The following is a 27,411-nucleotide window of genomic DNA, read 5'->3' on the forward strand; positions in this document are numbered from 1 at the left end:
GTATCAAAATTAGAAAGCTTATCCAGAAGAATTTTGTCGTCCGAATCAGGTTCATCTAAATCACTTTCTGCGACTTTAATGTTTCTATCAGAAATAAATCCCTCCAAGCGTTTTCTGGCGTCTAAAGGGGTCATACAGTTATTATCAACAGCAATTATTGAATCTTCAAACTCTGTGTTCGCAACAATTAGCATTAAAATAAAAATTTCTTCCAGTTGTTTTAAATCTCGACAGTCAACAATTAGCGCCATGCAACGGATAAAAAAAGTCTTAACTATTTTACTTAATGCTGATTCAAAACACTTCCACCTAGACACAGAATGGATGAAATGTGCAGTATCTAATCTAATAAACGTGTTGGGGCGTTTATTAGTTCCAGTAATTAATGCTTCAAAACAAAAATTAATATATTCTTTTAATGTTTTATTATTAAAAGCAATCGACATCGCATTTAAGAGGGCTTTTGAGCCATCAGAAACTGCTTGGCTGGGTAATTTAACTTTCTGTACCCATCGCGAGAGCCAAAAAGCGATGAAAGAAGTGTCATGTACCTCCGACAACATTTGATACACGGCTACTGAAGTTCCATTAAAATTTATCACAATTTCGTACAAAAAAATATAACCTGTCTTGTCGCCTCTTGAATCGATGAGTTTTTTTGCAACACCACCGGTTGCATCTATACATACACATGAATATTGCCGATGTGTGCGTTGATATTCACTGTATGCTTGAAACTGCGTTGGAGTTGCATAAAATACATAAAATGGTGTATCACCAATCGCCAAAATCGAATTAACATAAGACGGATCAACATTCATGTTTCTAATCGCTAAAATCATGTCTCGCGTGTCATCAGTTTTAATACCAAGTTTCTTGTTGCTAGCTTCTTTCTTCGCTTGATGCAGAGTATTCGAATCATACACGAACGGCGAACCAGTATCTCCCGGATCTATATAATCTTTGGCTTTATCGTTCCTCCAAGCAGAAGCACGAGTTTTCAAAAGTTCTGCTTGCACTTTCACACGTTCTGTTCCGTTAAGTGGTCTTTTGACATCTTCGTGCTTTACGAAACGAGTATCACGACAAAACATTTTAATATATACGGGCCCGACCTCTCCAGGACAGTCTTTAATTATTCCTTTCACTGGATTGTGACAATTTTTAGCTCTACAGCGTCCGGTTATAGTCGCATAATTTCTTCCATTTTCGGTAATTCTGCCTCTTTTAAACACGAAAGCACACTTTAAATGGTGCTGCTTCCAAAAAGCAGTAGATACTGCATTTGTCCACACCTTGGGTTTAAACCCAATATATTTGCGACCTTTGTAAAGCAGAGGCTCATGGTTGTGTATTTCATTCCACAGATCCCGGGAAATTTCTACTGTAAAACATTCATGCTTATAAATATCATCATTCTCAGAATCTGATTCTTCATTCAAATCATCCTCGTCACAATCTTCATCTGACTCTTCTGAGATGTCACAATTTTCATTTACGTTTGATTTTTTATTAGATATAATATTTACAGTGATACCACACTGTCTTCTGGCTTCACTCAAAATTCCTCTTCTATCTTCTCTAACATTCGTTCTCACGCTACCAATAGACCATTTACCCTCTAGCTCAGGATCGTTGGCAATTTTTTTCCAAATTTCTGACTTCCATAATGGAAATTCATCATTGGCGAAATGAGCTATGTATTTTTTTAATACTTTCACAGCTAAATCGACCGGCACAGCTGCTACAGGTGGCATAATAAGTTACTCGAAAGCTGCCTGTAAGAGAAAAAAAAAACAAAAAAATTATTAAAATAATCAGATCAAAAAAATTATTAATATTAACCTTCTACACCTAACTTAGTTGGTAAATTTTCTTACAACAATGGAAGCAACAATATATCTATACAATAATATAACGGACGTAGTTGTCATTTGTTAAAGCTGTCAGCACTACAAGTATAATAATATATGTATATTAATAATAACTGACGATCAATTAAAGGTGAATTTTCGAAAAAAAATTTTTTTTTTAAAGCTGTAACTCATCACACTTTTAATTCATTTGTTATTTGTTATTTATTATTTGTTATTTTTAGTTATAAAATAACAAATTTGTCTAATTTTTCCACGATAAAATCAAATTTTACTATACCGGCATATGATAACTCCACTTCATCGATAATTTAAATTTTTTAGCAATAATAATTAAATAAATAAACAAAAATTGTACAATAATTAATTTTTACACTTTTTACACTAACAGATAAGCTTTAAATTTAATTACTGAATAGGTATAGTTAAATACATTTAAACTACCAAATGATTATGAATGTGTAAAAATAGATAAATAAATAAATATGGTATGAAAAAATACTGACCCCATACTCATGTTGATGACTACATATTGATGAGAAACGAATTTAGCTTTATCATGGAGAGTATCAGTTTCCTCACCAGGTCCTCGTTCATTAGCTTCAGTCTTAAATGCAATGTCAATTTTATCCTCATTTTCCATACTAGCATCTATTTTATTCAGCCAGTCGTGATCTAAATAAAAAATCATCAACATTTAAAATGAAATTTATTAAAAAAATATATGCGCTATGTGCATAAGCCAAACGTCAATAATTAAAGGGCGATTGTAATTCTTTTTTTTTTTTTCATTCTCAATGCCAGCATCAATTTTTTTTTTTTTAATTTTAACATGGATCATCACATTTTTTAATTCTTATTAAAAAAATAAAAAATAATGAAAAAGTGAACGATTATAATATAAATTAAACGCCATTGATTAAAAAGTAGTTTTAATAAACATATCTAATTAATATAGCGTGATAATCATATTTATCATTCAACTCAATCATTAAAAGGAATCCAGCACAAATTTTACGTTATCTATGAGGGTAATTTATGATAAGTATATAGAATTTTATTATTGAAGAACTAATTTTCTCGACTCAAGATAATAATTGGGAAAACGAATTTTATCTTGGCTGGAATGAAATATCCTTGTCTTAAGGAATTGTCTTTTAGTACCAAATACCAAAATACATGATTTTTTCGAAAAATTTTCGTAGTTCAAGCAAACCTTTTTTTTAGTGTAATAAGTAGTAGTGCTAATGAAAATTTACCTGAGTTATCGAAGTTGAAATTTAGTTCCTCAAAATCACTTTAAATTTTAGAGTATTTAAAGGTTTATTGCCCGCGTTACCCTTTTGATTTGGAGGATAAGTACCACCATGCTCTTATCGTCCACGTCCATGAAAAATGCAGTCATCTAGAACCCAGCCAACAGGATACTTCGTTTTTCATTTCAACTTACGCTCGGTTCGTCAATTCGAATGCTGAGATTTTCTATCGGGAAATAAAAATTTTTTGTGAGAAAGTTAATTTTGATTTTTCATTGTTACAAAGTTTTCGAATTTTTGATAGACTTGTTACAAGAAAAATTATTAATTACTTTCTCCAAATAAAATAACTTTTTATCAATTTAACATTGATCGCTATTTTTGTACAACGGTCTCTTTTTTATAAAATAAAAATAATAAAATATTAACGTTAAAAACTTAAGGTTAATTTCTTAATTTAAAAAAAAAGAAAATACACTTGAAAGCAATACTAACTTTTCACTCTCATCGTCGCCATCACAGTTAATATCATTAAATAACGATTTGACTTTGCCGTAGTGAATAACATCAGTTTTCTCTGCAGATTCTCTTTCACCAACTCCAGTTTCATCTCTACTGTCATATTTTTTCTTGTTCTTGGTATCAACATCAACATTTATTTTGGCCAATCATAATCTAAACTGATAAATCAGTTTATATAGTATAAAAAAATCTATGAATAAAAAATAGTAAAAATAATCATCACCGACGAAATAGTAATACAATTAAAAGCTTAACTAAATTTTTTGAATTATTTCAGTATTAATTTACCTAACATTGTAATCATTATTGAATTTCATATTATTCTTGGGTTCACTAACAGCATTACCCTGTTGATTTTTAGAGTCAGAATAACGTTTTCATCGTCCACAACCATGAAAAATAATGTTGAATCCAGTTGCTACAGCTACCTCTACACCCACCTCGACGTCCTTCGGAACCCTGGAACCCTTGAAAATGCCTCTGATTTTCGTGAGAATTACAGTCACATTTTCTATCGGAGTGTGAGATATCACTGCTACTTCTACGGTTTTGTCTAAATTTACACATATACACATGTACACTCCATAAAATTTACCACTATCGGAACTACTTACAATATTTTCTAATCAGAATTAAATACCTTTATATTTAATCGAGGTACCCATACTGTTGAATAAATACTTCATTCAAATCGTATAATTTGATGATATTCGAAATGGAGCATTATTTATAATGTCATTTTTTTACATGATATGCACTATGCATCGCTCAGTCGCCATTAAACTGCTGGCGCATGCGCAGTGTAGGCGTGAATTGATGGTTTGCTTATTAGATATAAAATAATTAATAATTGGGAATTTAATTATTTTTATGATCGAACAATCACCAGTAGTCGTCGAACAAACGATAATTGATCAAAATTAATTAATCTGAGCGATAAAAATAAAGATATCTAGTAAGGGGGGCCAACTTAAGGGTGACCATTTGTTTAATTAATTATAAATAAATAAAAGACGAACAAACGATTTTTACATTCGAACATTAACGAACAAACGGCGAACAAACAATTAAAAATAAAAAAAATCCGAAAATCGAAAAAAGTGGGGCCAAATTCAGTGAGCCCCTTAAAACGTCGAGATCTAATAAAAACTCAATTTTTGCAAAACGGGATAAAAACAATAAAGGTGTAACCTCATGCTGACGCTTGACGCTGGTTATGAGCGTCAAATTGGGTCACGTGGTTAATTTAGGCCGTGCTGCCACCTGGAAAAAACTTAGTAGCGTCAAATCGTAAAAAGCTAAACTCGGTTTAGCTTTTTATGCTGAGGGTGGAGCGTCAATTTACAAATAAATAAATATAGAATAATATTAATTTTAGAAGGCAAATGCAATGGCACTGTTTGAAGATTTCGTCGATGTAAGTAATACATTATTTAAAATGGAAACAATAAATGTGGGAAAAATGTTTGGATAAAATTTGGTTAAATTATTTTTTATATGAAAAAAGTAATCAATTATTGATATTTTCGGGCCAACTAGATATAAGAGCTGCTCAAATTGTACAGCTGTCATTCGAATATAATTTTCAATTTTTTCAGAGTATGAAGAAAGAGTTGGGAAGACGGCTTCGAAAAATCCATGCTCTCGTCGTAATTTAAATAAAGGATGGATCCAAAATTTCTTTGGTGTATATTTTTTTTTAGATCTCTGGATAACTATTTCATTGCATAATAAAGCACATATGATCCTTTTACGTCGAATTTTTTTTTTTATTTGCGCTTGACGAATTATTTTTTGACACTGATAAATCCACAATTGATAATCATATTCATCTGCCATTGAAATTTCGATAAGTCACTTAAATTTGATGTAATTATTTCATTAATGTTTAACATTTATTGTTGTCATAAGTTATTTTACTATTACCATGTGTTTTTATAAAAATTAGGTTAAGAACTAGCTTCTAGGTATATCTCGAGATATCGACTTTCGATATTCATACATTTTTTTCGCCGCTGATTTTTTTAATTTGACGCTGGCATTTGACGCTGGATATGTCTTTATTTATTTCAGCTAGGTGGAGCTATAGTTTGACGCTCAAAGCTAGCGTCAAGCGTCATCATGAGGTTACAACTTAAAGGTGCGATTTCACGATGACGCTTGACGCCAGCTTCGAGCGTCGAATTCGATCACACTGTATAATTTCGATCAAAGCGCCATCTAGATAAAGAGCAGTGATAAAGCTGAAAATTCTGAGCTTTATTTAATTGACGCTTATGCACTATTTAATTAAATTAAAAATATTATTTATTGTTTATGAAACATTAAAATAAAAAAAATATAATGGATTTCGATGAGGTAAAATCTATAGCTATTCTTTATTCTAACCTATTGATATCTATAAAAATATTAATAAATATTCCAATATTCATTAAATTATGACACTAAAGTTGACAAATGTTATAAATTTTTTTAGAATTTTATAACAGTGAAATTATTATGAAAAAAATTTAATAAAAAAATACCGCATGTGAAAATTGAAAAAAGTTATTAGCGGAAATTTTTTAAATCATTTTTTTTGTTGTGATTGATTTGTCATAAAAATTATGTGTTGTTGTTGTTGTTGTTGTTATTGTTGATCCAAATAGGTTAGGGTATAACATAGGCTGATAAGTAAACTTTCGATTTTTCTTACTTGTGTTATATCCGATGATATAGTAGATGTCGATTTGATGCATTACGCGGCAAATTCACTATAATTTGAATTATTTAACTTAATTTATAATAAATTATATATTACAAATAATGCATTTTGTTTATATACAAAATTGTTGTAGCACATAAGTTAAAGTATAGTAATCTCCTTAAATAAACAATCAACCAACTAACTTTGTCAACATTTCCCAGAACTATAAAAGTACTTGAATAAAATGCACACGTGTTACTTAACAACTAGACCTTTGTGAAAACTCATAAAAAGGAAAACACGTGTTAAACATTTTATTAAGGGTTTTTCTAACTAAAATCATTTTAGCTAAATATTCTCAAGAGGTCACAAATTATGAGATATAATAAATACGAAATAGAAAGCATAAAGCCTTAAAACAACCAACACTAGGACCATTTGTTAGATAAATAAACAAATACTTTTAGAATATCTTATAATTATTAAATAATATTAATGTTTTTAGTTTAACTAAAGGATAGTTTTTATATGGATTAATAACCAAATAATGATAGATTCATATTATTTTTAATATGATGTATATATTTGTATCGACATGGGTTTTCCCTGTGGTTTCCCCATGTCACTGTCTTTAGAGCCTAAAGAAAGGTGAGGAACAGGGCAAATGCGATACAAAAGGCACAAGTCGGACCACAGCCGCAACACTAAAAATACATAAAAGAAATATTATAATCTAACTTTGTTAATATTTAATAAGCAATAATACATGCAATTATAATACTATAATAATAATAGTAAAATACTGACTAAGAATAATATTATAATAAATAATAAGGGTAGAAATAATTAGTTAAACACCAAAAGTAATAACTATTGTAACTAACAAATATAAGAATCTAAAGTATAAGAATAATATAGGATAGCATGACAGCCCTCACATATGTCTGTGTGTGGGTACCTAGTTAGTATACAGTAAACCTACATATAAAAGTTATAAGTATTAGTGTGTATTCGAATATATGTTATTGTATGCGTTCTGTAAACGTTAGATGAAGACATGTATATGTTAAGTGTATTGGTGTGAACCAGAGAGGGAGGAAGTGAAACTGGAAAACTCGGACCTAAAACCGAGACTCCTTGTAATAACACTTCTCCCTGAGAGCCGTAACCGAGCACTTGCTGTAGATGAAACCACTGAATAAAATCAAGCTCTCTGATAATTATTTATTTATCATTTAAAACAGTTCGCCTAACTAAAGTTTCCCCCTTTTCTTAATTTAATCTAACAAATCCCATTATCAAAAACTGAATTAATAAACAACAACAAATTTAAATTGATCCCGCGTGACTACAACTCACACTTCAGTCCAGAAGAGGCGTTACGAGCAATCTAGTGACCTCGCTGGACATAACAACTGGTGACAGCGGTGGGATAGTCACAGTAGTCGGGATTCAGGTGAATTAATTAATTCACCCCATTCAAATTTAAAAACGCAAAATTTCGGTGACAAATTCGATTTCCATTGGACACATCTACGAAACCAAAAATCAGGGGTCATCGAAATCATCGAGGAAATCGAGAATCAAGGACCACTGAAATAATCTACGAGGTCAACGATCCAGGAAACCAAGTGGAAATTGAACGAGCCAATCCAACCATCGAGGGTCATCTACTAAGGAACTGCTACCTGAGATACAGCCATCTGTGTAGTGAATTTAGCGGTAGTGCAAAAATTAGTGTTTAAAAAGGGCAATTTGTGAGTGACAGTGAATTTTAATAGTTATAAGTATTCTGCCTGTATCACATCTGCAAACTGTAAGTTATAATTGTAAGTCATATGATATGCTAGCGATGAAATCTATTGATTTTTAAAATAATAATCTTATATAACGTCAGTTAAAGATTTTGGTAAAGTAGCAATTATTATGACATCGAGATCGACAGAAGCTTGATAAATTTCGGGACTATTTGATAAAATTGACTAACTGTTGATACTGAAAATTATTTTAAAAATTTGCGATCATAGTTTTGTTACTGCATAAGTAAAATTGCTCTTAAATTTTATTAAAATTTTATAAAAGATAAATTATACTAAAAGCTGTCAAAACACCTGTCAATCTCAATATCATTTAACGACAAATTTGAATTATTATCATTTTATCCGAGGATAATTGGATCCATATTTTATTTCAATTTATAAAATTTCTAGTTAACTTAAATAATTTAGTAAGAAATATTTAGGTTTTACATCTCAATGAACGGCACCAAAATGTCAACTTCAACCCCTTCCACAAAAATCATTGCTATAGAAGAAACCCCTCTCACAGTACCAGAAGAAGTAGTCGAAAGTATTCCTATTAGTAACAATAATACTGAAAGTACGTCTGGCCTTTCCTCGGCAACTTTTGATAATTCTATCCCAATTACTAATACTTTCAATAATCTTACACTGCTCAATACACCTGTTTTACCTAGTAAAAATAATGAACACAGTTATGCTACAAATAATCTTCAAAGATCAAACGATCTTTTTCACCCTCGCTTATATGAATATCAAAGATGCAGTGAGTTTAATTCCTATTTTCAATGGAGAAAATATGCCGGTAAATAGTTTCATTGAACTTTGCAAACAAACGGTAAATTTGATACATCCATCTGGTAAATTGTATTTGACTCAATTAATAAAGTCCCGCATTCAAGGCAAAGCTAGTAGATATGTTTCGAGTGAATCAGAATTAACTTTTGAAGAAGTTCTGAACAACCTCAAAATTGCTTTAGCGCCAAGGCGCACATTGTCTCAGTGGCAATCACTTCTTTCTAATATCCATCAAAATGAAGGCGAATCTATTGTAGATTTTGCAACTAGAATCAAAGAAATCGTCCAAGGTACTTCTGAAGTAATTATTGACAAACATTCGGGAGAAATAAGAACCGGGTTATTAGCGAGCACACGAGAAGGAGCGCGGGACAGTTTTGTACGCGGTTTAAGAGGACAGTTAGGGCTTTGGGTAGCGAGTCAAAACCTTTAACTTTATTACAAGCGATCGATTTAGCTTTAGAATTAGAAAAGGAACTGGAACAGAGGGATTCACTTTTCAATACTCGGGCTCATAATATGGGAACTAATGATACATCAGGTTACATTAATTTCACGGGCGGTTACCAAGGAGGAAAGAGAAATAATAATCATCACAAGCCAGGTCAAGGCTCAAGTTTTAAAAATCATCCTGCAGTTGCTGCCGTACACGTGGCTCAGACATACAATGACGAAAATTTTCATAAATTTAACCGGAAATCTAAGATTTGCTACCGATGTGGAGGTCAAGGACACATTAAGTCGGAATGTAGAGCTTCAAATTTGTTTTGTACAGCTTGCGGTAGAAGGAATCACGTAGCTTCTGTTTGTAGACGAAAACATACTATGGGTGTAACAAATAATTCTAACCCAAACCAAGCCGCTATTACTGATGGCAGCGATCAAAATAACGGTACAAATCAAAGTAATAAAGTCGAAACGGAACGGTCAACATCCCAAATTGAAGCGTCTATACAACTTGCCGAATCAAACCATGTTACGCCACCCTGCATCACTATTACCAGTGATGAACTATTAAAAATGCAAAAGTACTGACTACTAATAGACTCAGGCGCAGACGTTAATTTGATAAAAATATCTTGTTTATCACCGAGCTTAAAAATCGACAAAAGTGTTAAATATAAACTTTCAGGAATAACGTCTGGATCAGCCATCACCCTCGGGCAAGTTTCTATTAATTTTAATTCTATTTGTTGTAAATTTCAAGTTATTGGACCGGATATACCCCTAAAACAAGACGGAATTTTGGGCTTAGATTTTCTTCAAACTTTCAAGGCCACCATCTGTTTCGAGGACAATGCTTTGAAAATAAATCGTAAACATATCAGTATACCGTTGGAAAAACATTATGTCAAAATCCCAGCAAGATGTAGGATGCAGGTTGCAGTTAGAATAACAAACCGAGAGGTACAAGAAGGAGTAATACAAAAACTTAATTTGGAGCAAAATATATATGCTGGAAGTGCCTTAGTTAGAAATAGAAACGGGATCGCCTGGATTTTTGTAGTAAATTGTAATGAAGAGGAAAGGAAGATAGAACTACCATCTGTGACGCTGGAGGAAATTGAAACTGAAGGTCTAAACAAGAATAGAAAAAGGGAAGAAAATATAAGTGATAAAACTCGAGATGACTTGACACGGGAAAGAGTCCAAAAACTAATACAAACACTACATCTTGACGAACTAAATACAGAAGAAAGAAACAGCATAGTAAGAATAGTTGTCAAATTTCCATATCAATTTTATTTGCCTGGGGATAAATTAATAGGAACTAATGACGTGAAACATAAAATTATAACAACTGACGATATACCAATTAATACAAGACAGTACAGGTATCCACAAGTGCATAAAGAGGAAATTCAAAGGCAGGTAAAAGAAATGTTAGAAGGAGGGATAATAGAAACAAGTAACTCTCCGTATAATTCACCAGTATGGATAGTCAGCAAAAAACCAAGTTCATCTGGCGAAAAAGATGGCGAGTTGTCATTGATTTTCGTCACCTTAATGAAAAAACCGTCGGAGATGCGTATCCCCTGCCAAATATTGTAGAGATTTTAGATCAACTTGGTGGTGCTAAATATTTCTCAGTATTTGACTTAGCCTCCGGATTTCATCAGATCCTCATGGATGAAGCAGACAAAATTAAAACTGCTTTCTCTACCCCCAACGGTCATTATCATTTCAAAAGAATGCCTTTTGGGCTGAAGAACTCCCCTAGTACATTCCAACGATTAATGGACAATATATTGTCAGGGTTACAAGGTATTGAACTATTTGTTTACCTTGATGATATCGTTGTTTACGCTAGTTCATTAGAAGAGCATGAAAGAAAAGTAATTAAGTTGTTGGGAAGGCTACAGACGGCTAGGCTATTGTTACAAACGGATAAATGTCGGTTTCTTCAAACAAGCGTCACTTACCTAGGTCACATAATTAGTCAGGATGGGTTGAGTCCCGATCCTGGCAAAATAAGTTCAGTCAAAAACTTCCCTGTCCCTACTAATGCAAAGAAAATAAGAGAGTTTTTGGGCTTAACAGGCTATTATCGCCGGTTCATACCTAATTTTGCATCAATATCTCGCCCCTTTACTCAACTATTGAAGAAAGGGCAACCTTTTCGTTGGTCTGACGAAAGACAAAAGGCCTTTGAAAATCTCCGAGATTTGTTATGTCAAGAACCCATTCTAAAGTTTCCCGATTTCACAAAACCTTTTATTGTAACTACCGACGCATCTTTCTATGCTCTCGGTGCTGTTCTAAGTCAAGGTGAGATCGGAAAAGATCTTCCGTTGCCTATGCCTCAAAACTCCTAAAAGGAGCAGAGTTAAACTATTCCGTTATCGAAAAAGAGTTATTTGCAATTGGTTTTGCGGTAAAACACTATCGACCTTACTTGTATGGTAAAAAGTTCTATTTAGTCACTGATCATAGACCTTTAGTTTGGGCTCATAGAATTAAGGACCCTACCTCACGACTTCTACACTGGCTATTGAAATTACGAGAGTATCAGTACGATATCATTTATAAGCCAGGCCGATTAAATGCGAATGCTGATGCTCTCTCTAGAAATCCTGCTAATATAAATTTAGTTAATATTTTATTGACTAAAAGTACAAAATTTAATGAACCACTTCTTGAAGATGAGCTCAGCAAGTTTAAGCAGTCAAATGATTTAAAGACTGTTGAGAAGAATGATTTACCCCAAAGATTGTTTAAGGCATCAAAGTTAAAGTTAAAGCCAGAAAAAATTCAGAAGGAGAGTGATGCTTTCCCGACGACCTGTCGACCTGACGTCAAAGACGAAGTTGTGCCCCGAACGGAGCCAGTACTCTGGGCTCAGGGAGACCGGTTGTTGGATCCAAAACGAGCATACCCTTCAGAAAGGTCGCAAAGAGCCCTGGCATGGATGCATAACGCACCCGCAATAGTTATACCAAGCTCAAAGTTAGCATGGGGTTGTGAGCTCCCCATGCAAGAGATGCCAGTGAGGACGTCCTCCCCCCTCGATATGTCTGATGTAAGAGAAATATTGAATGTGCATGCTGAAGTACTAACATTTGAGTCATCTAAAAGAAGTGAGATAGAGTCAAATGGAGTTGAAGTTAAAGAAACAACAAGTGTAGATAGTTGTGAGCGTCAGGTTTCTTTGTATCCTGCTGCAGCTAGTGAGACAGATGATTCCGACAGTGACGATTCTTTTCCCGAACCCGTTTCTGATGATGATCTTTACTCCTCTGACGAAGAAATTGATAAAATCCCCGAAAACGCCACCCAACCTCCAAAGCGTTTAAAAAGGGTAACATTACCCGACGTGTTCTCCGAAACTAGAGATGGTATATTTATGAAAAAAGATAATATTGCTCATTTTTGGTCAGCCGATTTTAAATCAAAAACCCAAATAACTCAAGAACTTATAAATAAAAATTTTATTAACGTAGCGGAATTTCCTGACCAGGTAGAAATAGGTCAAGTAATAATTTCTAAAAAGAGAAACCTTCACATTTTTACGGTAATAGTTAAATTAAAAATAGAAGATAGGACCCAGTTAAATGACGTTCTTACGGGTATAACTAAATTAAAAGAAGCAATGGACTATTTTGATGTAAAAACAGTTAGAATAGCAAGAACGGGGGATGGATTAGATAAATTACCATGGGGTAACATAAAATCACATTTAACTAAAACATTTCCAGAAGGGTACTACATAACACTTTGTTTAAACCAAATCGAAGTTCCTCCGGTCGAGCGCAGACCAGAAATTATACGAGAAACACATGAATCAGCAGTAGGGGGTCATAAGGGTGTCATAAAAACCTACGGTCGTATAAGGCAACAATATTATTGGGAAAACATGAAGACTGAGGTTCAAAATTTTATTAGACAATGTATTTTGTGTCAAAGAAATAAATTAGTACGTGTTAAGACAAGGCAACCCATGATAATAACTGACACACCACAAGTTGCATTTGAAAAGATTGCTCTCGATATCGTGGGGCCACTACCGATAACCAACTCTGGTAATAAATATGTACTAACCATTCAAGATAATTTAACTAAATATTCATTAGCCATTCCTTTAGCAGAAGCTACCGCTGAAAATATTGCTAAAGTCTTTGCTGAAAACTTCATTTGCATATTCGGTTGCCCTGAATCTATTCTCACGGATCAAGGTAAAAAACTTTACAGGACTAGTTATGAAACATTTAGCAAAATTATTTAAAATCAGGAAATTCCAGACCACTGCTTTTCATCCACAAACAAATGGTTCTTTAGAACGAAGTCATTTAGTATTGGTTGAATATCTTCGACATTTTATTGACCAAAATCGGGATTGGGATACCTGGTTAAAGTATGCAATGTTTTCTTATAATACCTCCATCCATGAAGGTACAGGATTTACCCCACATGAATTAATATTTGGGGGGATTGCCAAATTTCCATCAAGCTTTATTCGCGAGAGTAACGATAAAACTTACATCGATTATTTAGGAGATCTAGTAATAAAATTAAGAGAAACACAATCAAAAGCTGCTGCAAATTTAGAAAGAGCAAAATTAAAATCCAAAGAGTATTATGATCGTAGAGTCAACCCTAAAGAATTTACCGAAGGAGACTGGGCATTTTTAGTAAACGATTCGAAGACAAATAAACTAGACCCCAATTATACCGGCCCGTATAAAATTACAGAGGTTTTCAACAATGGGAACGTAACAATCCAATTAACTCCTTCCCGAACCAAAGTAGTTCACACTAACAAATTAAAGCTGGCATATCTATGATTAGTAAATATAAAATAGTACAATGTTTCATGTATTAAAATATATTATATCTTTAAGTTATATGTTTACATGGATGTATGTGTAAAATTGTTGTATGTGTATGTCTATATACAATCATGTACCTAGAAATAAGTAAACACTCTGTCCTGTCTGTAACAATACCTATTGACTAATAATAAAAAAAAAAAAAAATAAAAATAATAATAAAAATAAAAAAAAAAAAAAAAAAAAAAAAAATATTCAAATAAAAATTTAACATTAAAATCGAAGCACCGAGTGGATGTAACGTATAAGCAATTTAAATGTGTGAAAACAATTTTGGAGAAACTCTCGTTATTCTTTTCATACTAAATTACTAATTCATTACCCAGCAGTTTCATTTGGCTTTCAATTACAGTTATAGTTGAAGAAAATTCGACATAACATGTATGTCGAATTTTAATTTACGAGGGAAGGTGTTATATCCGATGATATAGTAGATGTCGATTTGATGCATTACGCGGCAAAATTCACTATAATTTGAATTATTTAACTTAATTTATAATAAATTATATATTACAAATAATGCATTTTGTTTATATACAAAATTGTTGTAGCACATAAGTTAAAGTATAGTAATCTCCTTAAATAAACAATCAACCAACTAACTTTGTCAACATTTCCCAGAACTATAAAAGTACTTGAATAAAATGCACACGTGTTACTTAACAACTAGACCTTTGTGAAAACTCATAAAAAGGAAAACACGTGTTAAACATTTTATTAAGGGTTTTTCTAACTAAAATCATTTTAGCTAAATATTCTCAAGAGGTCACAAATTATGAGATATAATAAATACGAAATAGAAAGCATAAAGCCTTAAAACAACCAACACTAGGACCATTTGTTAGATAAATAAACAAATACTTTTAGAATATCTTATAATTATTAAATAATATTAATGTTTTAGTTTAACTAAAGGATAGTTTTTATATGGATTAATAACCAAATAATGATAGATTCATATTAATATTAATATGATGTATATATTTGTATCGACATGGGTTTTTCCTGTGGTTTCCCCATGTCACTGTCTTTAGAGCCTAAAGAAAGGTGAGGAACAGGGCAAATGCGATACAAAAGGCACAAGTCGGACCACAGCCGCAACACTAAAAATATATAAAGAAATATTATAATCTAACTTTGTTAATATTTAATAAGCAATAATACATGCAATTATAATACTATAATAATAATAGTAAAATACTGACTAAGAATAATATTATAATAAATAATAAGGGTAGAAATAATTAGTTAAACACCAAAAGTAATAACTATTGTAACTAACAAATATAAGAATCTAAAGTATAAGAATAATATAGGATAGCATGACAGCCCTCACATATGTCTGTGTGTGGGTACCTAGTTAGTATACAGTAAACCTACATATAAAAGTTATAAGTATTAGTGTGTATTCGAATATATGTTATTGTATGCGTTCTGTAAACGTTAGATGAAGACATGTATATGTTAAGTGTATTGGTGTGAACCAGAGAGGGAGGAAGTGAAACTGGAAAACTCGGACCTAAAACCGAGACTCCTTGTAATAACACTTCTCCCTGAGAGCCGTAACCGAGCACTTGCTGTAGATGAAACCACTGAATAAAATCAAGCTCTCTGATAATTATTTATTTATCATTTAAAACAGTCCCCCTAACTAAAGTTTCCCCCTTTTCTTAATTTAATCTAACAAATCCCATTATCAAAAACTGAATTAATAAACAACAACAAATTTAAATTGATCCCGCGTGACTACAACTCACACTTCAGTCCAGAAGAGGCGTTACGAGCAATCTAGTGACCTCGCTGGACATAACACTTGTAAAACTAGGGTCGTTTATTTCGTCAAAATGGCGCTTGACGCTGCTTTTTATCTAGATGGCACTCTAATCGAAATTATACAGTGTGATCAAATTTGACGCTCGAAGCTGGCGTCAAGCGTCGTCGTGAAATCGCACCTTAACTTCTCGATTTTTGAAAATCTTCGATTTTCTTAGCGGGAGGTTAGAAAGTCATTTTTTTCTAAATTTTATGACTTTTTTCTTGCGTAAAAAAATTTTAAAAAATCTTGAAGTGTCTTTTATAGGCCAGAAACGGATAAAAAAATTTCAGCCAAATCGAAAGGGGTCGGGGTCAAAAGTAATCGATTTGGTGTGGCGCTAAAAAATTGAACTAATATAAAATTTATATGCATAATTGCTACAGTTGAGATTGAAACTGTCTCACTTTTACTGTAATTTTTTTAGTCGCATTCAGGTGTCACTATCTGTCCATGGAGCGCTAATTTCAAATATCTAAATAAAAAAACTTTTTGAAATCATATACACTCAAGTTATTGACATATATTTCAAATTCACAGTTGTCAGGTAAATATTATTTCGAAGGCTACTTAATTAAAAAAATTAAACGTTCACTGATTTGAGACATTTACTTCTGAATTATAGTCACATCAAGTTAATAATTTAAGATAAAAGTATTTTTGGTTCATGCATCCGTCTATCACTTTACTGAAAAATATTTTAGATTGTCCTTAACTTAATAATATTAGTACTTCACCTTTGGTAATTTTAATTAAATAATCAAATAAAAAGGCTCAATGGTTGACTTTAATTCAACTGAACTTAAATTCATAAACCTTACAAGTTTGAATAATACACATTAAGGAGATACTGTGAAAAATCACTTTTTTTACAATATTCTTCAACTTTGAATACACGGACTTTTAAGTGTCCTCTATAAAAATACTTTTTTTTCAATAGTCCTTGCGATGATAATTTTCGAAATATTAGCAATTAAAAATCGTACATCTAAGATGTATTCCCTATCCTGACCGTAGTTAGAGTAAACATTTTATTGAATAACAACCATACTTTTCTTAGGATTTATTTGAAAAACTGAGAATATTTAATTGAATTTATAACAAATATTTTTTATCAAAATTAACATAAACGAGCGGTATTCATTTTTTTTATAAAAAAAAGTTAGCGACTTTCGATATTTTACGTGAGTGGAAGTAAGTGAGCAATAGTCTGTAAACAGAGGCAGCACTCGCGCGCGAGAAAGAAACCAATAGCCATAACCTATTATATAGTGTCCTTTTTTACGTGATACACCTCCTTAATGTTGTAAAAAAATAACAAATAATTATTTCTACTTAAAGGGAAATAATTAATATTTCTACTCGTCAACATATCAACAGATTTTTTATGTGTTTAAATTTTAACCGTTCTAAAAAATATTTATATTAGAAAAAAATTGAGTCAATGAAAATCTTTTCATACTGTATTTATATCATTACGTTAAGATATTATAGTCAAACATTTTACTTTTAATATCCCTTCCAGGTGAGAATAAGAATCATCAATTTAGGGTCAGTTATCCAACCCCGGGTTTAAGTATTTTATCATTGTGAATATATCTACATATCTATTATATATAGATATATTTACAATGATAAAATACTTAAACCCGGGGTTGAAAAACTGGCCCTTATTAACGTCTAGAATTGTAGTGATTCTTATACCATAAAATTGAATGAATAGTTTAACTAGATTCACATACAGATGTGAAAGTTATGTTAAACCCGTATGAGGCATGGCTTGTAGTGTTGTTTGATTTACTGGCAGTCCGAATGTAGAAAAAAAAATATATACATCATGCATCAAAATTAAAAGTTAAAATTATCGCGACATATATTTTTTTGATGTTTAGTATATATTTCAAGATATCAAAATTATTTGAGTATGAATGGTCATAGAATTGATATTTAAGTAAAAATTGTACTAAAAAAACAAATTTTGATTTTTTGCAGTTATTATTGTGTTTATTTCTTTTCCTGAGAAATATTACACAATTAAGCAGATATGTATCATGCCAATCGGATTTATTACGTTCAAGCCTTATTCAAAAACTTGAATTGAAAAACTTGATACTGAAATATCATTTCAAGTTTTAACAACAGTGAAAAATGTGAAAGAGGAGATGACAGCTCGAGTTAACAACGGAGTACCATTCAGAAAACGATTTATTGTTGTATTAATGATTATACTGACTTCATACATAATTTTAAATATTATTTCATTTCCTGATATTACGAAAGAAATCGTTTTACAGAATGAAATAGCTGAACTACAAGTTAAATTAGAAACTTTACAAAATAAACACGTATCAACACAAGAGGAAATCAATTCATTGACTCATCACTTACTTTCACTCAGTAAGAATGCCCAGACTTTGCCAAATTTTCGATTTCTCTTCAATAATAAAACTTTAAATACGACAGCGGTAAAACTACCATCAGTTCATAATTTTTTACCTCATTTTCTGAATGATCCAAATAGTCTAAAGCCAGCTTTTCTCCAAAGCAAAGGAAGATCAGGGATAAATATGATTCTTGGAATTCCCACTGTAAAAAGAGATGTTCAAAATTACTTGTTAGCGACGTTAAAAAATTTAGTCGAATGTATGGACTCTAATGAAGCATCAGACACATTGATAATTGTACTTATAGCTGAAACAGACATTGACTACGTGTCTTATGTGGCTCAACAAATCGGGAGTCAATTCCCAGAAGAATTGAATAGTGGACTTATTGAAATAATATCACCATCTCCTTCATATTATCCTGACTTTTCTGAAGTAAAAGATACTCTTGGTGATACACATCAACGAGTGGTTTGGAGATCGAAACAAAATCTAGATTTTGCTTTTTTAATGTCATACGCCTACACAAAAGGAACTTTTTACATCCAGTTAGAAGATGATATACTAGCGAAAAAAAACTTTATTACAATAATGAAATCATATGCATTGAAAAAAATTAATCTCAAAGAAAATTGGTTTATTCTTGATTTTTGTCAATTAGGGTTTATCGGTAAAATCATATAATTGAAATAGAAAATTGATAGACCGTTTTTAATTCCATTTTTTTTCTAGGTAAACTTTTCAAATGTGTGGATTTACCCTGGCTGATTCAATTTTTCCTCATGTTTTACAGTGACAAGCCTGTAGATTGGTTATTAGACCATTTGATATCTACAAAAATCTGTAGCTTAGATAGAGACAGCGTAAGTGTAACTATTTAAACATTCAGTTAACTATTCAATTATGGGTTTAGGAAAATTTATTTTAAAATGTAGAAAAATTGTAAAATAGCCAAAGCAGAATTATGGTTACATTATAAGCCTTCCTTGTTTCAACACATAGGAATCCACTCTTCTCTAAAAGGGAAAATGCAAAAACTGAAGGTAAAATTTTCACTTTACTTTATCGAAACAAATTATTAATAAATCATTGAAATTTTGTACGTCGGCATTTCAGGATAAACAGTTTGGTAAAATTACACTTTTTTACACACATAATAATCCTAGGGCAATCGTTGAATCAGAGATCAAAGTCTACAAGCAATACACGTTAGATAAAGCATACCGAGGTGAATCATTTTTTTGGGGTCTCTTGCCTCAAATAGGAGATCACATAAAATTTAAATTTTCACGTCCTATATTCATAAAAAAGTAAGTGGTAATATTGTACTTTTAAAACCATACACAATACGGGTACGGTCTTAAAAATAAAAAATTGTGTGTGTGTCAGCTCCGACGCACGACTGGAGTTTACTCCTTACGAACGATTGTATCATGTATATAGATTAGTAAATAATGTTAAATGAAATTAACCATTATATTACTCGAAGCATACATGATACATTTATTTACATTAATTATACAATTAATTTGTCAAAATAGCTAACTCTATTAATATTTTGTTAATATTTTCGAATTGCAAATTAATATCGACAGATATAAATAAAAATTGTGTGTAAACTCCAATAAACTCCAAAAATTTGTTTAAGTAACAATTTTTCTTTTAAAAATCATTATTTGTATCAAAGATTGAAATTCCGTAAAAAAATTTTCAATTATCTTATAAACAACGCATTTGTTTATAGCAATTTTTTAAACAATAAGAGATACAAATTTTAAAAAATTATTTTTATGCAGCTTCTGACAACATAAAAACGGATCATTAATAATATTTTGAAAAAATAAATTTTTTCGATGATTAATTTGAGTTTTTAATTTTGCAACAACGAAAATTATTAATAAAAAACTAAAAAATAAAAATTTTTTGATTTTTCCAACGGGGATCTATTCTGGCCTTTCAAGAATTGCTCCAAGAAAGAAAAAAAACCTCAAATTTATAGATTAAAAATTATTACACTTACAATGTACATGTTCAAGCAGATAAAAATGATTAATTAACTATTGCATAACTAATTGAAAAACTATGATGAAAATTTTTTTTAGACGGATTATTGTTCATTTATCTATCCAGTAAGCCCCTGATTTTTTTCATTTCTTAAATTTTATATGTAATATGTTAAAATAATTTTCATTAATAAAGTATCCAAAGTAGGCGTGGCTTACGCAAGCCAGAGCACCCGTTTTTGGCCGTATTTTCATCTCTTTGGGAAAATTATAAATATTGGTCCTATAGTTCCGAGAGTGGGGACTTTTTTTTAGGAAATTTCCTCCTCTTTTTGAATCTTTTTAAAAATTTTTTAAATCTTTATTAGTTTTTCAAATATTTGCAAAAAACTAAACCTTTTTTTTTTTTTACACGCTTTTTATTAGCTTCACTTGTATGTCAGTTTGTCAGTTTGTCAGTTTGTCAGTTTGTCAGTTTGTCAGTTTGTCAGTATGTAACTCTCCTTCGCATAAAGAGACTACCATAATGATATTATTTAAATTTTGATTATTATCAACCTAGAACCCAGGTGATGACCTTCCTAGTCATCCTCTGATGACCATCCCGAAGTTATATCTCGAAACCAGGTGTTTTCCTCCGTAGGTTTTCATCGGGAATGGCACAGATAAACCCGTACATCAACCCGGAATCCTCTGATGACCATCCCGAAGTTATATTTCGAAACCAGGTGTTTTCCTCCGTAGGTTTTCATCGGGAATGGCACAGATAAACCCGTACATCAACCCGGAATCCTCTGATGACCATCCCGAAGTTATATCTCGAAACCAGGTGTTTTCCTCCGTAGGTTTTCATCGGGAATGGCACAGATAAACCCGTACATCAACCCGGAATCCTCTGATGACCATCCCGAAGTTATATCTCGAAACCAGGTGTTTTCTTCCGTAGGTTTTCATCGGGAATGGCACAGATAAACCCGTACATCAACCCGGAATCCTCTGATGACCATCCCGAAGTTATATCTCGAAACCAGGTGTTTTCCTCCGTAGGTTTTCATCAAGAATGGCACAGATAAACCCGTACATACCCGGAATCCTCTGATGACCATCCCGAAGTTATATTTCGAAACCAGGTGTTTTCCTCCGTAGGTTTTCATCGGGAATGGCACAGATAAACCCGTACATCAACCCGGAATCCTCTGATGACCATCCCGAAGTTATATTTCGAAACCAGGTGTTTTCCTCCGTAGGTTTTTTACACGCTTTATATTAGCTTCACTTGTATGTCAGTTTGTCAGTATGTAACTCTCCGTGGGTAATTTGCGCGCCTGAATATTTTTGATAATCAACAAATAATAGTTTAAAAACTAAAAATCACGCTTTTATAAATAAACCAAACTAAAAGTAAAAATAAATAATAGTTTAAAAACTAAAAAACACGCTTTTTATAGAAAACCAAACTAAAAATAGAAAATAAATTTTAATAAATTTAAATTAAGAATAGTGTTAAAAATTTCAATAAATATAAATTAATAATAGTGTAAATAAAAAATGTATTTTATTTTAAAAAAGCGTGGGGTGCATGGTGTCCAATAGTTATAAATATTTTATTGACTGATCTGAGTAGAGTGATTCTCATTCTGATACCTTAAAACGCACCCACGCTTTTTTTAAAATAAAATACATTTTTTTATTTACACTATTATTAATTTATATTTATTGAAATTTTTAACACTATTCTTAATTTAAATTTATTAAAATTTATTTTCTATTTTTTAGTTTGGTTTTCTCTAAAAAGCGTGTTTTCAGTTTTTTTAAACTATTATTTTTACACGCTTTTTATTAGCTTCACTTGTATGTCAGTTTGTCAGTTTGTCAGTTTGTCAGTTTGTCAGTTTGTCAATATGTAACTCTCCTTCGCATAAAGAGACTACCATAATGATATTATTTAAATTTTGATTATTATCAACCTAGAACCCAGGTGATGACCTTCCTAGTCATCCTCTGATGACCATCCCGAAGTTATATCTCGAAACCAGGTGTTTTCCTCCGTAGGTTTTCATCGGGAATGGCACAGATAAACCCGTACATCAACCCGGAATCCTCTGATGACCATCCCGAAGTTATATTTCGAAACCAGGTGTTTTCCTCCGTAGGTTTTCATCGGGAATGGCACAGATAAACCCGTACATCAACCCGGAATCCTCTGATGACCATCCCGAAGTTATATCTCGAAACCAGGTGTTTTCTTCCGTAGGTTTTCATCGGGAATGGCACAGATAAACCCGTACATCAACCCGGAATCCTCTGATGACCATCCCGAAGTTATATCTCGAAACCAGGTGTTTTCCTCCGTAGGTTTTCATCGGGAATGGCACAGATAAACCCATACATCAACCCGGAATCCTCTGATGACCATCCCGAAGTTATATCTCGAAACCAGGTGTTTTCCTCCGTAGGTTTTCATCGAGAATGGCACAGATAAACCCGTACATCAACCCGGAATCCTCTGATGACCATCCCGAAGTTATATTTCGTAACCAGGTGTTTTCCTCCGTAGGTTTTCATCGGGAATGGCACAGATAAACCCGTACATCAACCCGGAATCCTCTGATGACCATCCCGAAGTTATATTTCGAAACCAGGTGTTTTCCTCCGTAGGTTTTTTACACGCTTTATATTAGCTTCACTTGTATGTCAGTTTGTCAGTATGTAACTCTCCGTGGGTAATTTGCGCGCCTGAATATTTTTGATAATCAACAAATAATAGTTTAAAAACTAAAAAATCACGCTTTTATAAATAAACCAAACTAAAAGTAAAAAATAAATAATAGTTTAAAAAACTAAAACACGCTTTTTATAGAAAACCAAACTAAAAATAGAAAATAAATTTTAATAAATTTAAATTAAGAATAGTGTTAAAATTTCAATAAATATAAATTAATAATAGTGTAAATAAAAAAAATGTATTTTATTTTAAAAAAGCGTGGGGTGCATGGTGTCAATAGTTATAAATATTTTATTGACAGATATGAGTAGAGTGATTATCATTTTGATATCTTAAAAGCACCCCACGCTTTTTAAAATAAAATACACTATTATTAATTTATATTTATTGAAATTTTTAACACTATTCTTAATTTAAATTTATTAAAATTTATTTTCTATTTTTAGTTTGGTTTTCTATAAAAAGCGTGTTTTAGTTTTTAAACTATTATTATTTTTACACGCTTTATTAGCTTCACTTGTATGTCAGTTTGTCAGTTTGTCAGTTTGTCCAGTTTGTCAGTTTGTCAGTTTGTCAGTATGTAACTCTCCTTCGCATAAAGAGACTACCATAATGATATTATTTAAATTTTGATTATTATCAACCTAGAACCCAGGTGATGACCTTCCTAGTCATCCTCTGATGACCATCCCGAAGTTATATCTCGAAACCAGGTGTTTTCCTCCGTAGGTTTTCATCGGAAATGGCACAGATAAACCCGTACATCAACCCGGAATCCTCTGATGACCATCCCGAAGTTATATCTCGAAACCAGGTGTTTTCCTCCGTAGGTTTTCATCGGGAATGGCACAGATAAACCCGTACACCACCCCGGAATCCTCTGATGACCATCCCGAAGTTATATCTCGAAACCAGGTGTTTTCCTCCGTAGGTTTTCATCGGGAATGGCACAGATAAACCCGTACATCAACCCGGAATCCTCTGATGACCATCCCGAAGTTATATCTCGAAACCAGGTGTTTTCTTCCGTAGGTTTTCATCGGGAATGGCACAGATAAACCCGTACATCAACCCGGAATCCTCTGATGACCATCCCGAAGTTATATCTCGAAACCAGGTGTTTTCCTCCGTAGGTTTTCATCGGGAATGGCACAGCTAAACCCCAACCTCATCCCGGAATCCTCTGATGACCATCCCGAAGTTATATCTCGAAACCAGGTGTTTTCCTCCGTAGGTTTTCATCGGGAATGGCACAGATAAACCCGTACGTCAACCCTAATCCTCTGATGACCATCCCGAAGTTATACTTCGAAACCAGGTGTTTTCCTCCGTAGGTTTTTTATCAAGAATGGCACAGATAAACCCGTACATACCCGGAATCCTCTGATGACCATCCCGAAGTTATATTTCGAAACCAGGTGTTTTCCTCCGTAGGTTTTTTACACGCTTTATATTAGCTTCACTTGTATGTCAGTTTGTCAGTATGTAACTCTCCGTGGGTAATTTGCGCGCCTGAATATTTTTGATAATCAACAAATAATAGTTTAAAAAAACTAAAAAATCACGCTTTTATAAATAAACCAAACTAAAAAGTAAAAAATAAATAATAGTTTAAAAAAACTAAAAACACGCTTTTTATAGAAAACCAAACTAAAAAATAGAAAATAAATTTTAATAAATTTAAATTAAGAATAGTGTTAAAAATTTCAATAAATATAAATTAATAATAGTGTAAATAAAAAAATGTATTTTATTTTAAAAAAAGCGTGGGGTGCATGGTGTCAATAGTTATAAATATTTTATTGACAGATATGAGTAGAGTGATTATCATTTTGATATCTTAAAAAGCACCCCACGCTTTTTTTAAAATAAAATACATTTTTTTATTTACATTATTATATTTATTAGCTACACTATTCTGAGTAAACTATTAAAATCTGACACTAGTTTGATTTTCGTGTTTTAATTTTAAGCTACAATTTTTACACGCTTTATTAGCTTCACTTGTATGTCAGTTTGTCAGTTTGTCAGTTTGTCAGTTTGTCAGTTTGTCAGTTTGTCAGTATGTAACTCTCCTTCGCATAAAGAGACTACCATAATGATATTATTTAAATTTTGATTATTATCAACCTAGAACCCAGGTGATGACCTTCCTAGTCATCCTCTGATGACCATCCTGAAGTTATATCTCGAAACCAGGTGTTTTCCTCCGTAGGTTTTCATCGGGAATGGCACAGATAAACCCGTACATCAACCCGGAATCCTCTGATGACCATCCCGAAGTTATATTTCGAAACCAGGTGTTTTCCTCCGTAGGTTTTCATCGGGAATGGCACAGATAAACCCGTACATCAACCCGGAATCCTCTGATGACCATCCCGAAGTTATATCTCGAAACCAGGTGTTTTCTTCCGTAGGTTTTCATCGGGAATGGCACAGATAAACCCGTACATCAACCCGGAATCCTCTGATGACCATCCCGAAGTTATATCTCGAAACCAGGTGTTTTCCTCCGTAGGTTTTCATCGGGAATGGCACAGATAAACCCATACATCAACCCGGAATCCTCTGATGACCATCCCGAAGTTATATCTCGAAACCAGGTGTTTTCCTCCGTAGGTTTTCATCGAGAATGGCACAGATAAACCCGTACATCAACCCGGAATCCTCTGATGACCATCCCGAAGTTATATTTCGTAACCAGGTGTTTTCCTCCGTAGGTTTTCATCGGGAATGGCACAGATAAACCCGTACATCAACCCGGAATCCTCTGATGACCATCCCGAAGTTATATTTCGAAACCAGGTGTTTTCCTCCGTAGGTTTTTTACACGCTTTATATTAGCTTCACTTGTATGTCAGTTTGTCAGTATGTAACTCTCCGTGGGTAATTTGCGCGCCTGAATATTTTTGATAATCAACAAATAATAGTTTAAAAAAACTAAAAAATCACGCTTTTATAAATAAACCAAACTAAAAAGTAAAAAATAAATAATAGTTTAAAAAAACTAAAAACACGCTTTTATAGAAAACCAAACTAAAAATAGAAAATAAATTTTAATAAATTTAAATTAAGAATAGTGTTAAAAATTTCAATAAATATAAATTAATAATAGTGTAAATAAAAAATGTATTTTATTTTAAAAAAGCGTGGGGTGCATGGTGTCAATAGTTATAAATATTTTATTGACAGATATGAGTAGAGTGATTATCATTTTGATATCTTAAAAAGCACCCCACGCTTTTTTTAAAATAAAACACATTTTTTTATTTACACTATTATTAATTTATATTTATTGAAATTTTTAACACTATTCTTAATTTAAATTTATTAAAATTTATTTTCTATTTTTTAGTTTGGTTTTCTATAAAAAGCGTGTTTTTAGTTTTTTTAAACTATTATTTTTTTGGCTCAAGTTGTGGCAGAACTTCGTAATACGCAGGCACGCAACACACATATACAAACATACGCACACATTCGACTCTCAGACCAGAGGTAGTGAACTATACAGTGAGACTACGAAGTATAGCACAAAGAGGAGGCCCGAGAATAAGATACGCTATGTAATGTATTCCATCTCATTCTCTTACACGTTCAATCCTACAGATATATATGTTTGTCTCTTTCTCCGTAACACCTCAACTTTTCGTGTTACACTTGATTTTACTCCTCATAAAATTTCCGTACTGGGCCTTATAACTCAAATCGTTTCTTAAGGAGTAAACTCCAAAAAATTGGTAAAACGTTTGACCCTATAGGCCATCCCCACAATTTTCCACTAATTTCAAATGCAAACCTCTAAAATTGACCTATTATGACATTTTTGAGCTCTTCGAACAAACATCGTTTTACAAATATTTTGAGTTCTCCAAGCTCTAAGATAGAACTTTTATTATATACACTCTTAAGCTTTACTCAATAGAAGACTTCATGAAAACATTTGAACTGCAATAATGTTCGGTCAAATCAACCAATTTCGATCAGCTTGACGGCAATCGATGAGGTGCATTAAGAGCAATAAAAAATTTCTTATTAACAACAATAATGATTAGACTATAAATTTAGAAAATATGTGAAGGAATCACTTTTTGGCATATTTTTCGAACACAATATCTCTTGAACGAATTGACAGATTTTGATACGGTTTCCCAATGAAAAAAGTTTTTGTCTAATTATATATAATTATATATAAGCATATACATAATTAGATCTGATCATACCTGG

The 27,411-nt window shown here is 32.3% G+C and overlaps 1 protein-coding gene and 1 long non-coding RNA gene across 5 annotated transcripts in view; one reads left to right on the top strand and one right to left on the bottom strand.

The window, feature by feature from the left end:
- Positions 1–5,985: 5,985 nt before the first annotated feature.
- Positions 5,986–27,411, top strand: part of LOC123262004 (alpha-1,3-mannosyl-glycoprotein 4-beta-N-acetylglucosaminyltransferase B) — a 102,939-nt gene continuing 81,513 nt past the window's right edge. For 2 of the 4 annotated variants that reach the window (XM_044723966.1, XM_044723969.1), the window contains exons 1-5: positions 5,987–6,010; positions 18,068–19,129; positions 19,192–19,322; positions 19,395–19,502; positions 19,576–19,769. In XM_044723966.1, the coding sequence (XP_044579901.1) occupies positions 18,238–19,129; positions 19,192–19,322; positions 19,395–19,502; positions 19,576–19,769 (1,325 nt within the window). In that variant the 5' untranslated portion in view covers positions 5,987–6,010; positions 18,068–18,237. Of the gene's footprint in view, positions 6,011–17,293; positions 17,601–18,067; positions 19,130–19,191; positions 19,323–19,394; positions 19,503–19,575; positions 19,770–27,411 lie in introns of those variants that run through there. The other 2 variants (XM_044723968.1, XM_044723967.1) reach the window with 2 other exon arrangements.
- Positions 6,944–7,576, bottom strand: LOC123262007. The gene is made up of 2 exons (XR_006508825.1): positions 7,146–7,576; positions 6,944–7,042 (listed from the first exon to the last, which is right to left on the bottom strand). It is a non-coding gene; the product is annotated as an uncharacterized LOC123262007 (long non-coding RNA).

The sequence above is a fragment of the Cotesia glomerata genome, linkage group LG3, assembly GCF_020080835.1.
Source record: "Cotesia glomerata isolate CgM1 linkage group LG3, MPM_Cglom_v2.3, whole genome shotgun sequence".
Classification (NCBI taxonomy): domain Eukaryota; kingdom Metazoa; phylum Arthropoda; class Insecta; order Hymenoptera; family Braconidae; genus Cotesia; species Cotesia glomerata.